Source organism: Trachemys scripta, chromosome 18 (assembly GCF_013100865.1).
Source record: "Trachemys scripta elegans isolate TJP31775 chromosome 18, CAS_Tse_1.0, whole genome shotgun sequence".
Lineage (NCBI taxonomy): Eukaryota > Metazoa > Chordata > Testudines > Emydidae > Trachemys > Trachemys scripta.
Genome location: NC_048315.1, coordinates 2645593 through 2662887, shown reverse-complemented (window position 1 = coordinate 2662887; position 17295 = coordinate 2645593). Strand labels below are relative to the sequence as shown.

The window sequence follows — 17295 nt, the reverse complement described above, 5'->3', positions numbered from 1 at the left end:
GCTGCTGGGGGCAGCCAAACCCTGGAGCCAGCCCTGACCCTGGGGGAGAGGGGCTTATAGCCACACCCAGGTTGTACTGGAGACTCTCCCTGACGGGGTAGCTGATGGAATGGTTTGAACACAAGCTGGGGATGTAAATACCATAAAGCTCCAGTCTCTCTGGGTAACTGGAGAGGAGTGTGAACACTGCCAGTACAGCTGCACTTCTTGACAGAGGACCAAGCGGCAGAGCTAATACTATCAACTCCATTCCATCCAACAAATACAAGACAGCTTCCAGGTCCCAACACGCATGCCCACCCTTCCCCCATTCAATCGGATACCTCCCACCCAATAACGTGGGACAAGAACGGTCTCCAACCCAACGCTTGTTAGCATCTGAAGTTCTCGGAGAAGCTGGGGGGGGGGGGGGGGGGGAAGAGGGTGACTAATAGGAAAGGCAGTGAACAAACACCATTAACCTTTTGCAGAATTTAGTATTTCAGCAACAACTGGTGGGTTACAAAACAGATCTAAACTGTCTGGTTCCCTGGGCAGCTGCATTTCCACAAGGGCTGCGAGGGCCTGGTGGGTGCATACAGCAAAGGCTGGAGAACCTCAGACCTTGGGTCTCACAAGAGGATTTTCTTCTTCGCTCCAGGCTGCAATATCCTGAGTGGATCCGCGAGCAAATCGTTCATTTCAGGCAAGAGCCTGGCCTGTTTACTGCATCCTCTATTTAATTCCTGCAAGTACTATACTCGTGAAGTGCGCACTACTGGCATTTGCTTCATGGTGCTGGGCCCTAGTCCCCTCCTCAGAAAGGGGAGGCACACTGGAAAGAGCCAAAGGCCTTGGGAATCAGGAGGTTTAATTTAGCTCCTCGTGGCACAGATTCCTCCCTTTCTAGAGGAGCCTTTTAGCGCCAACAATAGCTAAGTTTTGAATCCAAGTGTTCTCTCAGGTAGAGAGCACGTCACTCAGCTCCTGTTTACACATCAAGTGCTATCCAAACATCCCTCCACACCCACACCCACCCCAGCTGTACTCTGGTCACTGACAGCAGCCATTTCACTAGGAAAGAGCAGGAAGGACATTTAAAGGAATTCTGCTTGTGGTCCTTCAGTGCCATGCCCATCCTGCTGGCTGGATGTCAGGCAACATCGGGGTTCAATACAGGAGCAAAGAGGTCAGCTTTTAACAATAGCAGTGGTCAGTAACGGGTATTTTTCTGTATCAGATGGACCTGGGAGAGGAAGCGAAGTCTTGCAGGTATTTGAGACTGAAGCTGAGTCATGGAGATGGTGCGAGCTCTCACTGCTGCTGCAGAATACTAGCTGTGTTTACTGGGCGGTGGGCAGGTTCAAGTGCGTTTCAAACTCCGGCAGACATGAACAAGGCAGAGCAGGCACATTAGTGACTAGCAGCATTTAGACAATATCCACAGTGAGCAATTACCACGGTCTGCTTGGAAACCCTCTCAAGTTGCTCTGAGCATGCTATCCTGTCATGCTGCTGTTACTCCTCCCTCATGGGTTACTAGCTAGTCTTCATTCTCAGACAGGCAACGCTAAGTGTCATTGGCTACATGGCCAGCCAGAAGCAATAGGGGTTCTGTACAAGACTGTTCAAATGAACCTGAGGATTTTCTTTTAACTAGAGAATGGCAGAGTTGCACAGCTACTGGACACCCAACTCCTACTGCGTTAACTGTAGCTCTCTCCCACTTTAGGTGGAGAGCTTCACACCTGGACTAAATTATTCCACCTGTCAGTTTTCAATACAGAGGCAATTTCATGGACAGGCTGACTGTAAAACTTATTCCCCTGCAAACACTTCAGAAGCCTGCAGTAGAGCAGAGCAGGCCATAGTACCTCTGCACCCTTGGAGTGGGACAGAGCAACCAAAAGCCAAGCTCACTGTCCATTTCTAAAGCCACTCACTGGCAGCGCAGCTGAAGTCTTGGCCATAACTGATCAAGGCTTCCCCAAAATGTATAGAGTGAAAAGAATCAAAAAGGTAGAGATAAATAATGGCTTTAAAGCTTAGAAGGATGGACCCTGCCAGGCATTTGGTAATTACTCCACTTTCCCTACGCCAGGCTGGACTGTCGAGAAAACTGCTAGCAAGTCTTGATGCCAGAACACACTAATAAGTTGCCTTCCAAGTGTTTCCATTACATGGAACTCTAACCCCAGACCTAGAAACCTGACAGCGTTCACAGCCTCTGACATCAGCCGACGCGTGCATAAGGAGGAATGGAGCAAAAAAGAACACGGGAGGTTGAGAACTGCCACCCACGTCTCTGGAGCTTACACATTCTGCAAGCTAACGTTCCAGATCTCTGAAGCATAAGAGCAGCCCCCCATTGTAGGGCTTGTCCATAGGGAGCTTTCCTTTCCACTTGGTGTCTATCAGTGTTTGCTAGAGTACAATGTTTCTTCTTCAGTGTCTGTCTCATCCTGGAATTCGTGGCTCAGGAGCGATTTCTTAGAGCCGGTGGACATCATGCGGATCTCGTCCTCGTAGTCATTGTGCTGCCGTAGGCGATGGAAGCCATCCTTGTGCCTGTTGGACTTGATGGAGCAGACGCACCAAATGATGCAGGCTGTGAGGACCACAGCTGACATGGTGGCACCTGCCAATGAGAAAACACTTAAGTCAGGGCCATGAGAGTGCCCACGCTCCTACTGGACGCTTCCAGATTCCCTGTCATTAACAGCACGAGCTGTACCCATAAGAGGGACGAGCTATAGCGGCTTTTTTCATCCAACTGTGCCAATGCACCTTCCCAACCTGCAGCAAAGGGCCCTTCCTGTGCAGCAGCTTCAGGTGGGCAAAGCTGGGACTGGCACAGGGTTAAACCTAAACTTTCCTCGAGCTAACCAAACATATGACCTTTGGCCTCCACAGGTGATAGCCTCCTTATCCTTGAACTCCTCCAAACCCATGTAGTGGTCTAGCAGTAGCCAGCTGTGCTGCTTTCAAGGTGGCCGAGGGTAAGGGACGATACTGTCTCTTACTCCCCCGGCCTTGTCAGAAGTAGGCTTTTCCCATTGCTATCGCCATCCCGCCTCGTTAGCTGATTCACAAAGGGGCTCAGTAAGAGCGCTGCAAAGATCTCCAATATCCACCCTCTTAGCTGCAGATACAGCATTAGCAGGCACAAACTCTGTGGGATAAACAGTGAACCTAGAATAAAGGGCAGGGGAATGACTCAGGACCAGAGACTAACTTAGTGTTACGGAAGGGTGGAGGGGAGAAGAGAGAAAAATTATGGTCAGAGCTGGATCTCACGTCATGAATGTGCTCAAAGGGTCCTGAAAAGATGGTCTCTCACGTTACCTGCTACAGTTACCACAAGCTCCCTTTGAAGGCCAAATATCCTGTTATCCATGTCAAACACGATCACCACGGAGCTGGCAGCATCATGGCGCACCTGCACCTGGAGAAACAAATGCAAGGGCCGAGAACGTTCAATATTTTATGTTAGCATCCAGGTAGGCAAGAAGCACGTGGTAGGCACGTGGACATGCCAACAGCGAGTGTGATGCAGGGGAAAGTCACACCTCATAACCATCTCTCCCGCCCCCCCAAGGGCTCATGGTGGGAAGTTCTCTTCCATCCACTGCACAAGTTAAATACAGCTAAGCTGGGCTGAAAAGCAAGGCTGTTCAGCAGCTATTGAAGACTAAATAGCTGAAAAAAACAGATAGGAGTAAAAATTAAGCAGGACCCAGTTCACAGACAAGACAGGGAAAGAGATCCTGTGATACGGCTGCACACTCACCAAGACATGTTTCTGCTGATATCCTTCAGCTGTGGCACTGATGTTATGTAAACCTGGAGCCAACAGCACATGGAAATAGCCACCTTCCTTTGTGTATACTCTCACACCTTCATTGAGTACAATGACTGCCTTAGACACTGGCTTGCCACTCTTGTCTTGAACAAATCCATGGACTCCCTTATGAACCTGAAATCAAGAATGTCAGACGCTCAGAGTTCAGATACAGGGTTGGGGGGAAGATACGTGAGCGTATTAGGATTTATGGAAATGTGAAATAGAACACCGCCCTCTGCTTAGTAATTAAAATACGCAATACAATGAAGGGCTGTTCATCTCACCTTGAGGCAAAGCGTCATTGAGAGATTAGCCAATTCCCTGGCTGACACGAGGGAATTCCCACATCTCATTCCTCTGGACCTACCACCATAGGACTTCAGCAGCAAGGACCAGGCCTCATGTATCAATGTGCTCCCCCACGAGCCCCCAGGAGCTTCTTCTCTAAGAACCATTTATCTCTCACCTCCACAAGCATGCTAAGGAGAGACTTCTTATTCTCGGTCCACAGACTGGGGAGCTGTCCACCACTTGGGAAGTAACAGCAGCTGGTATACACTGTGATCTCAGGGCAATGGCCAAAAGTGACACTGAAATCCTGAAAAACAGGGGAAAAGGTTGTGACATGGATAGCGTTTAAAAGGAAAGCTTTGGAATGAGATAACTGGGGACTTTGGCATAGTTTTGCCCAAAAAATCTGTTCCTTTAATACTACAGTTGAACCTCAGAGTTACAAGCTGACCAGGCCACCACACCCCTCATTTGGAACCAGAAGTACACAATCAGGCAGCAGCACAGACGGGGGAGGAGGGGGGGAAGAGGGGGGAGAGGACGAAGCAGCAGCAGCAAACAGTACAGCACTAACTAAACAGCTAAAAAAAAGGAAAGCAGCATTTTTTTTCTGCATAGTAAAGTTTCAAAGCTGTATTAAGTTCAGTTGTAAACTTTTGAAAGAACCACCATAACATTTTGTTCAGAGTTACAAATAGTCTCCATTCCTGACGTGATTGTAACGGAGTTTCTACTTGTAGTTTAAGCCTGGCTATGCACGGAGGCGGAGTCGAAGCTCTCTATAAAATACCTTCATACTGCCCAGGTGACTGTGCCATTCTGCCCCCCGGATGACACCTCCTGGAATGTTCTTATCTGTACAGACAGACAAATGTCAGAAAATCCTCTGCAAAGAGTGGACAGCACAAAAACGGCCACAGTCCAGGGCATCATATGCACGTACCTGACTCATTTTTACAGCCTGGCTGACCTAGATGCATTGACGGATGGTTGTTTGCATACAGAGATGCTAAATGTCTCAGAGTTTCTTTATTTTCCACTATAAAGAGGAAGATTAGAACATTAGTAGGAGCTGCCTTTAACCGAGGCAGACTAAATTAATGACATCGCACAGTGCTCAGACTGCCTCAAACAGGGCTCAGTTTCTAAACTGCATTTCCTGACCATTATGGAGTCTGGTCAAACGGACACCGTCACTGAATCCCATTGCACTGGCTTGTTTTTAATAGCTCCCAGACCATATACTCTCAACCCTTCCTGCAACGGACAGTGCAAGTTCTTACGCTGCATAGCTCAACACTGGCAGCAGTGCCCCAGCTGTCTTGCATCATTAGCCAAGTAGTCTACTTTTCATTTTGCTCTCAATTCAGCAATAAGACAAGCCCATTCAAACCCAGATAGCCAGCTATGCTGGCCAGAACAAGCCTGCAGCTGAACACGGGACTATCGAAACAATAACTGATCCTAAGTGCAGAGTGAGGCGGCTTGTGAGGGGTTAGTTGTACCTGTCTGCACGGGTTTATCATATGGGTAAGTTACAAGCAGAGATCCACCATCCAGTGCAACAGAGAGGCTGAAATCTCGCTTCAGGATCAAGTTCTCAATGATTGCTTTGGTCTCCGGCTCTCCTATCCCAGAGTATGAGGAGAAATTGCCTAAAACAGAACAGACAAAAGGAAGTCATGAGAGCTCAGCAGAAGAGTGTCCCTCTGCGATGGTAAAGGCTTCCAGAACTACACGCTTTGCTAGTGTTTGTACCAACGCCAGCTGCAAGGTATTTCTGTGGGGCCACTGCCATAACAAGTGGCACCTAACAGCATTTAAAGAGTAAGACACGTGGCCACTCCAGATAGTCAATGAACTGCCATCAGTGGCTGCATTCATCCACCACCTCCAATAGACCTTGCAGGTCACTATTTCCCACCACGATCTAGGGAGCAATTCTTGCAAGTTATCTCCACTTCAGTCACATAACTGATGCCATTCCCCAAAATCAGTGCTTCACGCGTCCCCAGGCAACAAAGCCAGCCAAAACATTGGTCAGGAACACAGACTCCAGACAGGACAGACTTGGGGTGCTCCAATGTAATAGCTCTAGATAATTAAGGAGGAGGAGGTTGGCAGCAAAAAGGAGGAGAGCGTCTGGGTTTAAAAGATCCTCCCACCCCCCGGAACCATGAAGTCAATATCAAAGTCATTAGGTGTATCTTATCTCTAGATTCTGGTAGAGAGTATCATGAACAAACTAGGATTTTCCTTCCTTCGCAAAAAGGAATTTATAGTTACCCTCTGTAACCTGTCTCAACTCTAAGAATATCACGATATCCCAGCCACTTAGAATAACTGAGGCATAACTGAAGCGGTCAGCAGTGCTGGACCTTGCAACAACATGACTGACACCGAGTCTAGAGTGGTTATCAGGGAGATCAGTTCACCACTGCATTGGTTTTTGCCAAGAGACTAAACATTAACTAGCTTTACTTGTGAAGTCTGTGTCCAGATCTTTGCCGTGAGCATTGGTTTGGCCAGTCTTGGATGTGCACTCTCTCTCCTGAGCGATCTCACGCCCGTCTGGATTTATGGACGGCACAATCACAATTCTTGTCCTGTCAATCAGCTGTCAATCAGAACAGAGAGAAGACAAAGTTCAGCAGCTAGCCATGAAACATGCTCGGCAGACCCCTCCCCGAGACAAACCCGGTACTTTAAAGCCAATCATTCCCAGCACTTTCACTTGCTCAGGCTCCAAGAAGCACTGCCTACACTGCAGAAGAGTTAGCCTTGGGTTTTCACCATTGTGCGCAGGATGGCAGGGATAGGGGTCTGCAGACCCTAGCCAGCTGCTGCAACCCCTGTGCTGCCAGCTGCCTCACAACAGTCAGGGAGGGACACCTGAACGCCCCACCCGCCATCAACTCCCATGGTCTTTGCAGGAGCCTTCCCCCACCACACATGGTTGGGCCCAGAGTTTACATTGTCCTCAGACCCCCCCACCCCTGCCAAGTCTTCTGGATTTCCTATAACCCACAGCCCTGCACGAAGAGGATGGTTTTCGGCAGTAACCACCCTTTGTTCAGGCCAGGACCCCATGGCAGGTGGGGAGGGCGACACAGATGCTGCCTTCTTACCTTGGTGATGGCTGCATTTTTTTTGTAGTTCATACAGAGGAACTCTGCCAATGCCAGGAGCAGTTCGGTGCCAACCGGAGCATTTCCATGGATACCAGCAACAAAGCGGATCTTGGGCTCCTCGGGTTCAGACTGGTTGGGTTTGTTGGATATTTCAAGGGACCACATTTGACGGTACTCAACGCTGTGACCCAAGCTGCCAACACATAAACAGAAGCACTGATTATTTATGGCTGGAGAACCACCTCTGGCCTGGCCTTTGCGCAGGTCAGCGAGGGGCTAGAAGGAGGCAAAGCTGTTGCCCTGGGATGCAGTGTGACAACACTGCCTGCCTTCTTTGACCTGACCCTGAGAGAGATCCTCCCCAGACAGGCAGGGACCCAGAGGACATCACCACCTCTGCAGGCTCCAGCTAGATCCCATATGCCACTTGGGATGTGACATTTTTGTCTTCCCCTCCTCCCCCATGTGTGTCCATTTCCTACGCTACCTTATTTCTTCTCTTTTCTAATAAGTCTGGCTTATCTGGACAAAACGGCAATATTTTGCAACATTGCTGTAAGCCTGAAACGCAGCTAAATCTAAAGCTCTAAATGGCCCAATGCGGATAACATTTTGCCAGGTCTCAGGGGATTTCTGAGATCATGTGATATGTCGCTGATTTTCCAGCATTGAGGTTACAATGTGACAGAAGCTGCATTTTCTAGCTCTGCTGTCTTTTCTCTTCCCTCTTGCGTGTGCTCATCTTGTTTGGTCTTCTAGGAAATGGGACTGGACTTTTAACAGCTCCAGCCTATTTCAATTAACTTCTCCTTCCCCCAACAGGACAGTTATCTTTAATGCCCTCTAGGAGATGGTCAGACAAGATTCCCTACAAGTAAGAGCAAAGAGAACAAGGAATGTTGTTAAAATGAAAGCCCTCCCCAAATGTTTTAACGGTTGTTCCTTTTTTCCTGTATCTTTTAAAAAGTTTTAAAGGATTTACAGCATGTTTGCGAGGTGCCAGACATGGTCATGTTAACACCTTTGACACCTTGAGCCCATATATTCCATCTAAATTAATACAGTATAAAAGGGATGCGCAAGGCCCATTTAAACCCCATTTTTGACATGTGAGGACTATAACCCCAAGGGTAACATTTCATTTCATCAGTGACTGGATTTCCGACTGACAAGCAAACAGAGGGACACCGCAAACCAAATTCCATGTTCTGAAAATGCTACAGCTGACTGCACAAGCCATGGGCCACTGCCATTCATGAAAGAAGTGGAAGCAAGACAATGACGATTGACGGAACTGGAAGCTCAACAGGGTCTACAGATGAGAACAGCAGCTCCGGAATAAGTGTGGGCAGCACACTAGCATTGCCAGGCACGGCATAGTCAGGCAAACAATATGTGGAAGGCATATAAATCAGCAGATTGCACCAGCCCTGGTACTGGCCCCAGGTGCCATTCTGCCAACACCAGTCACAAGTGAGAAGACAGAGCGAAGGACCACAGCAGACAGGGGACCACATGCGGGTGGGCTGGTTAAAGAAGGCAACTCAGAAGTGGTCTCTAGGGCAACAGTGATCTGGAAGAGGGTACAAGGTCATAAAGAAAGGAAAGAACAAAGGAATGTCTGTCTGAGATCATACTGCCTGGGACACCAGAGGGACAGAGCCACTCAGGACACCCCTCCCAGTGATTGCTTTCATTAGTGACACTGTCCCAATTTGGGTAAGAACAGCAGAGGGCGCTAGAGAGGAGGGGATGCAGAAGAAAAGGCACTAACTGGAGCATAGGGAGAGATACACATTCAAGAGCGCGAAGGCAGGATCTCCTTTACCCGGAGAGATACAGCTCTTCTCCGGGACCTTGATGTTCCTATCATGTGATTGATCAAATGCTCATTTAATGCTGGTCAGTGACTCAGCCTTAACTGTGATACCTACTCATCTGCTTCTTAGCCTCCCCTCAAGATCCTTCAAGACACACACCATGTATCTGCTCATTTCTGCCTACAGCCCTCCCTCCCTCCCTCAAAGGGCCTTTGGGATTCCCCATCTTTGTCCCTTCATATTTCAATCTTCTTCCCCCTCTGTGCCTGCTGCCCTCTATTCATATTGTAACCAAACCTTTTCCCGGGGGGGGGGGGGGGGTGTCAGTGACAACCCAAAACCTACATGGCTTTGAGATTAGAGGTCCATCCTATGTCCAGTACAGATACCTGCTACAGGTATTGTGTGTCGCTTATATTAGCCATCTTCGGACAGGGACTCTAGCTTCCAGTGCGTGTAACGTAGTGAGCGCACTCATGGCTGTATGCTACTGTACAGCCACCGGCTGTTTCTTTGGGAGACCAGGAGCTAGAATCAGCATCACTTACTTAGTGAGATTTGTGATCTGAGGGTAGTTCAAGTTGAGGGCTCTAAGGAAGTCGGACAGATCTTTGTATGGATGGTAGCGGTAGGGAGAAACATCCATTGAAGAGGTTAGCACGAGGTGTTCCAAGCCGTTCTCAGCAGAGAGGTCTTTGATCAGAGTCTCAAACTCCTTGGCAGAGGGATCGCTAGTGTCTTCGTTGGTGATGACCGGGATCTTCCCCTCCTCAACTTCGGAATCTGTTCGTGAAAGAGTGAAGTTGACTTGCACCGCGCCTCTGTTGCCGACGGTCACGGTCTTGGTGAGCGGGTTATACCTGACAGAGAAGACATACAGGGAAATTGAAAGCAGGTTTAAACACTCCCATTTGTTGCAGTATCTTCCCCAGCTCGACATCATGTTCGACTGTAACCTTTTCTCCACCACAATCTAAGGCGAGGTGCACAGCAAAGGAAAACAAAACAATAGCAAGGCAGCTCTGAGACAAGACATTCTGAATACCATGCGAGGCAGAGGACCCAGAATCCGAGTGGGAGCCAGTGATCACCACGGATCACTGCAGTTCCTACCAGCAGGTGGGGCTGGGGAATTCAACAGTCCAGCTGCTATGGTACAGGGCTATCAGGTGGGACTAAGCGAGGCAGCTTTGGCTGGAATGGTGACCAGGCTTTGGCAGATCCAGAGCAATTAATTAAGTATTCTTGAGTGGCTCTCTTTACGGTTAAGTTTCTCCTCAATAAATACCCACTTATTAACCACCTTCCACCACACAGAACCATCTGTGATCGTTCTCACAATAGAAGCCAAGCATTCCCATGATTCCCATGTCTACCGGACAGTTCGGTCGGCTGCTCCCTAGGGGTTAAGTGCTTTGCTCAGGATAAGCACAAATCACAGCGCTCACTTCTGGCCGAGGGGGAGAGGCGCTAGCAACACAGCTGAATTAGGGGAAGGTTTGTCCGAGATCAGTCATTTGTCCAAGGTGCCAGTCACTCACCCTCGGGCGGAGGCTGTGATTTTGTAAGACCCTGGAACCAACAGGCGCCAATAGTCTCCAGCCTTGTAAGAGGTGACAGGGTGGTCGATGTCAGCAACGCTAATAGTAGCATTTGAGATGCCCCTTCCGGCTGTGGCGTCCAGCACAAATCCCTTGACACCCTGGTGAACCTGGACAGAGGATCAGAAAACCAACACGATTCAGTGACAAGTCTCTGGGGCATGTACACCACTCAGCATTGCGATGTCCAAGCACCCCATGAGTTACAGCAACAAGCAGCAAATCGCTGTACGTTCCATTTCAGTTCCAATCCTGGGGGACGTGAAGGAAATCCTGGCCCAAGTTCCAAACGTACCCTGTAAATACCCGGTTTGAAGTCAGCTTCATCTGAGGGGCACAAGTAACTTTCACTCAAGACAGTGGTACAGTACTTTGCTACATCTGACACTGCAACATGCCTGAAAAATGCCTCCACAGCACTCCCATTCCAAATCCCAGAGAAATAATAGCATAGGGTCTCCTCCAGACTTCTGAAAGGCGAAGAGACCCCAGATGAAGTTTTTACGCCTGTTTCTGAGCATGCATCACAGGCTTAAGCTTTTATGAAGGACTTCTGCTACGTTCACAACTCATCGTGTGTTTTTTTCGGATAATCAGGATGGTTTCCCTGACACTGCAACAATTCCTATTCTGGCCAAGCAGCAGTACTCGCTCCAATCTGCAGATGGGCCCAGAGTTAGACACACTCAGGATCCCCTAATGTGAGCAGACTTACATGGGATACTTCAGAGGCACTGTAAAGCATTATGCAGCATTTCTGTCCCTGCTGGCTAGTTATTGTAGCATCTCACCTGTTTTATGAACTGGAGCAGAGATCGGTGGTTCTGCTCCCAGTATTTTGGCAAGTCTTCAGCATTTGGGTATTTCACACAGCCTAACTCAATGGTCACTTCAAAGCAGTTTGTGTTTAAGTAGTTCCAATCTTGCATCCCCCCTAAGGCAGAAACATCAGAACTATAATTAAGGACCTCAAAATCTTCTTACAACAATCATAAAATACCCTGGCTGTTAAGTTGTAGAGCTTTGAGAAGTTAGAGACACACAGGGTGAAATTCTAACAGCAAAATGCTGCCTTGTAACAGAAAACTGAAGAGGTTTATACAGGGCGAGACCTCCCCCAGGCTTCAGAGAACTGTCAAGATGCAGGAAGAACAGATTTATTCCTAAACTAAACATTTTTCACACTTGGACCTCAAAAATATAGACTGTAGCAAGTTATGTTTAAGTTTTTATAAACCCTCCTTCCCAATAGCCAAAAGCAAACCCAGGAGAGCACAGCCCACCTGATCACAGGTAGGCATAGCACAGATTCACCCAGTCCAGAATAACTTTGTCCAACTACAACTTAGAGGTTATAAAAGGGGCCCAGGTCCCTCTGGGCTAGATCCACCAGAGAAGAGAGCTAGGTGATTAATAGGAAATTCTAAAGACAGAATCTCTTTTCCACAGATTCAGACAGTTTTTTCAATATGAATGTGACTCGAGATCCACCGCACTCAAGGCCATGAACCGTTTTTTCCCCACGTGGTGTTTTACCTTGAACATTATACCAGTGAGCCCCATTAGTGATGCCATGGGGGAAATACTCATTGGGGTACATGTCCTTACAAGGGCTGCCCTGGTACATCTGAGTATTTTCCTGAAAAATAGAAGTGATCACACATGAACCCTGGACTTTACACGTACCGTGGCGACACTTTCCACGTTACGTCCATTACATTTGAATATGCATCTTGGACTTGGCAGCAAACATTAAATACAGATGGATATTTATGAATACATATAGCTGCATATAGCAGTTCTCAGCGCTACTGCTAATCCAGCGCTGATTATCTAGAGCCATGGAACGCCCATCCATGTCTGGTCATGCCCATGACTCCCACGGTGGCTCATTTGCCGTATGCACTACGGTCCCTCAGCCCAGAGTCTTGCATAATCAATTTTTAATGGCTTCCAAATATATGGACAGGGTGCTAGTCCTACAGCACCTGCCAGGCTGACTATGCTGGAAATTAGCTCCTGCAATGGCAGCCCCCTGCAAGACTGGTTCTGCTGTAACCCAGGGAGGGATGGCAATATTACACTTAAAGGGCAAGACTCCATGAACATTACCTACACAAGTTTCCCCCCCACACCCCCAACAGTTCCAGTAGTTTTTGCAAACCCATCAGTCACTACGAGTTACCGAAGCATAATGAGCAATTGCTTTGTTTTAACTATAGCTTTACCTTGGAATAAGAAAGTGCAAGCTGCTGAAACACACCATCATCTGGTGATTTACTGTAGATGGCTATTCCTTTCTCATCATCATCAAAGGGGTAATTAACCACTAAAGAACCTGCAGGGGAAACAAGATTCTACTTAGTATGCTTTTATAATGGATCTTTAAATCCTAGCATAGAGGAAGCTTTTCCAAAAAACACCAGAGAACAAGTCTGTATTTGCCAAGGCATGGAATTAGCCACAGTACTAAGCCAGTTAGATAAAGGAGACAGTGAACATGTAGTAACAGTTACCAGTCCATCCTAGTGGAATGTTCTTAACCCAAGAAAGTCAGAGCAATTCTGAAACCGGAGTGCTGCAACTAAGCATTTTGCCCTTGCACATAAGAAAGCTAGGCACAGATCATGGGGGCAATTTTCAAATGAGATAGGAAAGCAAGAGTCAAGGAAGCTTACAGAAGGAGAGGGATTTGGGTCAGTGGTAGCCTTGGCCAGCCGCAGTTCTGAATACTGCATCCCTTCACCCCTTAGGAAGGCTTCTTGTTACAAACATTTGCGCATAAGTCAAGTCTTGGATAAACTAAAGAGATTCTTACAAAGTTACATTAACAGCACTATGAGACACTTGACGTCAGTGCTGGTGGACAAAAACCCCAGCACTGTAGCCAGGTCAACTTATCAATGCACTAAAGAATTCAGTGTATTAGTACTTGAGCAACCACCATCTGCCAGTAGCTACAGCCCCAGCAGACAAGCAGTCTGAGGAACAAGTTAGCATGCAGTGGCTATTAACTTAGATCACTCCAGGAGGCAACTGATTCAATTATCGGGAACCTAGCAGCTCAGCGATGATGCCAAGTAGTTCCAGCTAGGTCCTTTCATTTTATACATAACCAGACATCCAGCCCACCTGAGTGCCTGGCACCGCAGATGCCCTTAAGATGACGAACCCTGAACCACTCAGAAGTTAATTCCATGGAGACTTTAACATGGCTCATTTATCGGTGCTCTTACCGCACTCGGACTAGAAGGTCTGGGTGCCTCATCTTTCAGATTCTGAAAGAACGTAGCAGTTTCCCCTCAAGATGACCAGATAAACTGCCCCCCGTCAGGGGTGAGTGGCAGTTACCATCTGCCAGTGGCCCCTCCTTAATGCACTATGGCCATCTGCCAGGCTCTTGCCTAAATAGAGCAAAAGGAAGCCAATTTCTTAGGCCAGGCCAGACAGAGAAACTTCTGCTGCTGCTCCTAGACACAGAGCAGAAGCACCCCAGTGTTACTCAGCCTCCACAGTGGGGCAGTGACCCCCTTCTCCCACAAGGGGAGTTTTACAGCAGGCTGGTTTTGTCTACATACCTCCATGCAAGTTTGCCGAGAGTACGAACGGAAAGGCCCGGAGCCAGTTCATGACAGCAAGAGTCTCTGGCTGCAGTGGGTCGGTCGTTGGGAGGAACTGGTCTGGGAAGTTCCGGTTCAGGTCATAGTTGTTACTATTGTTTCTGCCAACTGTGCTGCTTCTGTCTCCTGAGCAACAAACGATACATTCAGCCTGCATCCCCCCCCCAGTCACAGCAGCACAAACCCATTACCAGTTTGCCTCAAAGCAAGGGAAAAAAGGGGTTGCTTTCAACAGACAGCAATACATCTGCTCCTTACCCAGAACCCGCCGTTCTCCACCAGCCCACTGTTCCACAGTCCCAGGGAGTTTAGGAGATATACTAATGGGCTGGCTTCCTGCAGCATCCTGCACCCCACAATCTATTCCCCTAAGTAGGGAGCCCACTTCCTGCATGCATCTCTCTGGGAGACGGCTGTTAGCTGGAGTGGTCACCATTATGAGCCTTTGTCCTCTGCTCTGACTAGGTTTCTGATTTTATTAGGCAGTACACTGAGAGGGATGACAAGGGCCGTTTAAATTGGGGAATAATCTAGATGGACTGATAGCATGAGAGAAAAAACCCAGTGCTTACATCTCCAAGCTAGCTTCATTACACCCGATCGGCGTTTAACCAAGTAAAGAGCTACTACTGTTTTTTTGCCTTCCTCTGTAGTGTGGGGCCCGGGTCACTTGCTGGAGGATTCTCTGCATCTTGAAGTCTTTAAAGAATGATTTGAGGACTTCAATAGCTCAGACATAGGTTAGGGGTTTGTTACAGGAGTGGGTGGGTGAGATTCTGTGGCCTGCGTTGTGCAGGAGGTCAGACTAGATGATCAGACCGGTCCCTTCTGACCTTAAAGTCTATGACTCTATTTGAGGAACTGGCTTTGCCCTTCAGAGAGCTCACACACAGCTGCTTTACCCATTCTAACCTCATGATAAGTTCTGTATTTTATGGTCCTTGGAAAAGCACTTTTCAGAGTGCCCAGCTCCTAGCATGGATGTTACAAAGTGGGCAACACCAGAATGCTGCAAGTTTGAGTTGTGTCTAGACAATGCTGGGTTTCTTTGTTTAAAGATTTGCCTTGGGAAAGCTACAAGAACAGAAGGACAACGACTAAGGCCGGGACAATTTGCAGCTGTTGCTGAAGCGTAAGGGGCACCTCAGCCATTTAGAACTCAAGCACAGCACTTTGCACATCAAGAACAAGTGGATCCACCCTACCACAAAGATATAGCAAGCCCGTTCTCTGCTCTTCCTGGACAGGAAGAGTTTTGTGCAATACAAATCAGGCTCCTGGCCCTTTCACCATGACTGAGACACTCCCCAATGCCCACTCTTGAACCTACATGCATGAAGGCTGTTTAGTAAAAGGCAGAGCTACCTTCTTGGGATTTTTCATAGCCATCAGGGTTCATGGAGGGCATGATGTGGATTCGGGTGTTAAGCACCAACTCTGTTACTTCAGGATCCGTTCCAAAGTTCTTGCAGAGATAATCGATGAGATTCAGAAGCAGTTCTCGGCCTATTACTTCATTCCCATGCATATTCCCAATGTACTTGAACTCTGGTTCACCTGGGCAGAACAGACATTTCAGCAACAGAAACAATGCAGGCTCATTGTACCAGCAGCAATGTTTTGACGTAAAGCCAGCGTGAACACTAGCACCTCAAGCCCACTTGTGATAGGCCTCTGAAACCCCTTGCAGTCCTTGTCACCTCTCTCCCAGTTTACCTCCTGCAGTGAGATGGCATCAGCTGGACACGGAGACAGGACAACTCCATGTAGGGGCGCGTTCCTTGCACAGCTCAAAGAGACTGAGATCCCCCTGGAATCTCTTTGAGTGACTCAGATGAGGAAGGCAGCAGTTCTGCATCACCAAGAGGGGCTAATGCAGTGGGCAGTGTCCAAGGAAGGCCCCCACAGGGAACACTCCCCATTTCCCTGGGAAGCTCAGGCAATCCACCTGGGCAGACCAGGGAACTGAGCTCTGCACAATGGGTTTGTTTCATACTGCAGGTTGAGCGTGCAGCCCAGCCAGCAGCACTGTGCAGCGCATCTGAGTCTGGCTACCTTGTCTGCAGTGTCTGGCTTGCGTTATAGCAGCCACGGTGTGGAACGTGAGCGGGAGGGCCAGCCACACCACGGCTCTAGGGCACCAGTCAGCATCCGTATACAAGAGCGCAGGCAGAAACAGTTCTGCTTGCAAAGCTTTCGAAATATCAATAAGCCTAGACACGACAGCCATGAGGCCTCCCACAGCAGTGCAAGGGGCTGCAGAAGAACCACTAGGAAGGGCCTCCTCATTTAACCAAGTGTTCCCTACACATGCCTCTGTTTCTCTTGAAATAGCACATTGTGGGCATCAGTGCAAAGTTATTTCCAAACAAGGTGACCGTGTCCCTGCCTGGCAGGGCTCACAATCCAGCTATCTGGGCACGACTGAATCACCAGCACCCCCCAACCCTCTCCAGTTTGCACATACAGCTCCCATAGCTGCACTCCAAGGCATCTGAGAAGCCATCTGGCAGAGGCCCTGGCTCACACTCTGCTCCAGAGGTGCCCAGGCAGGACATCACGGAAGGATTTCATGGGGCTGGCCAGTTACCTGGTTCGTGGACGCCTGGGTTATCCGATATCTCCATCACATACAGCTCCCTTTGTTCCACTGACTTGCCCACCGAGTAGAGGCGTGTGATGTTGGTGTACTCGCTGGCGTACCTCCGCAGGAAGATCTCCATGTCAGGGAAGTGGTGGTGGCGAAAGTCCTCAGGCTGGAGCGGCTGGTGGAGAGAAGTTGGGCTTGCTGCCTTCGCTGTGGCAGTGGCATTGGTAGCGGAGCCTGGGGCAGGAGTGGCGGGGGCTGGCGTATGGTCAGGAACAGATACCAGGACAGTAGGTTGCAGGGAGAAGTCCACCCCTGTTGCAGCCCCTTCTTTCACCTCAATGTTCTCTACAGTCATTGGCACATAACTGAGAAAGACACGAGTCTGCTTTCAACAGGAGATTCAATCAGCGAAACAGGAA

At 48.6% G+C, this 17295-nt stretch overlaps 1 protein-coding gene across 1 annotated transcript in view; it reads right to left on the bottom strand.

Annotated features, from left to right (window-relative positions):
* Nucleotides 1-456: 456 nt before the first annotated feature.
* The window catches only part of CPD (carboxypeptidase D), a 30057-nt gene continuing 13218 nt past the window's right edge, over nucleotides 457-17295 (bottom strand). The window contains exons 5-21 of the mRNA XM_034752358.1: nucleotides 16877-17241; nucleotides 15652-15843; nucleotides 14245-14412; nucleotides 12895-13004; nucleotides 12203-12305; nucleotides 11458-11600; nucleotides 10607-10776; nucleotides 9614-9925; nucleotides 7243-7438; nucleotides 6596-6731; nucleotides 5620-5769; nucleotides 5058-5153; nucleotides 4905-4969; nucleotides 4290-4421; nucleotides 3770-3955; nucleotides 3325-3424; nucleotides 457-2617 (exon numbers count right to left, since the gene is read on the bottom strand). Coding sequence (XP_034608249.1) covers nucleotides 2394-2617; nucleotides 3325-3424; nucleotides 3770-3955; nucleotides 4290-4421; nucleotides 4905-4969; nucleotides 5058-5153; nucleotides 5620-5769; nucleotides 6596-6731; nucleotides 7243-7438; nucleotides 9614-9925; nucleotides 10607-10776; nucleotides 11458-11600; nucleotides 12203-12305; nucleotides 12895-13004; nucleotides 14245-14412; nucleotides 15652-15843; nucleotides 16877-17241 — 2848 coding nt within the window. The 3' untranslated portion in view covers nucleotides 457-2393. The remainder of the gene's footprint in view (nucleotides 2618-3324; nucleotides 3425-3769; nucleotides 3956-4289; nucleotides 4422-4904; nucleotides 4970-5057; nucleotides 5154-5619; nucleotides 5770-6595; nucleotides 6732-7242; nucleotides 7439-9613; nucleotides 9926-10606; nucleotides 10777-11457; nucleotides 11601-12202; nucleotides 12306-12894; nucleotides 13005-14244; nucleotides 14413-15651; nucleotides 15844-16876; nucleotides 17242-17295) is intronic.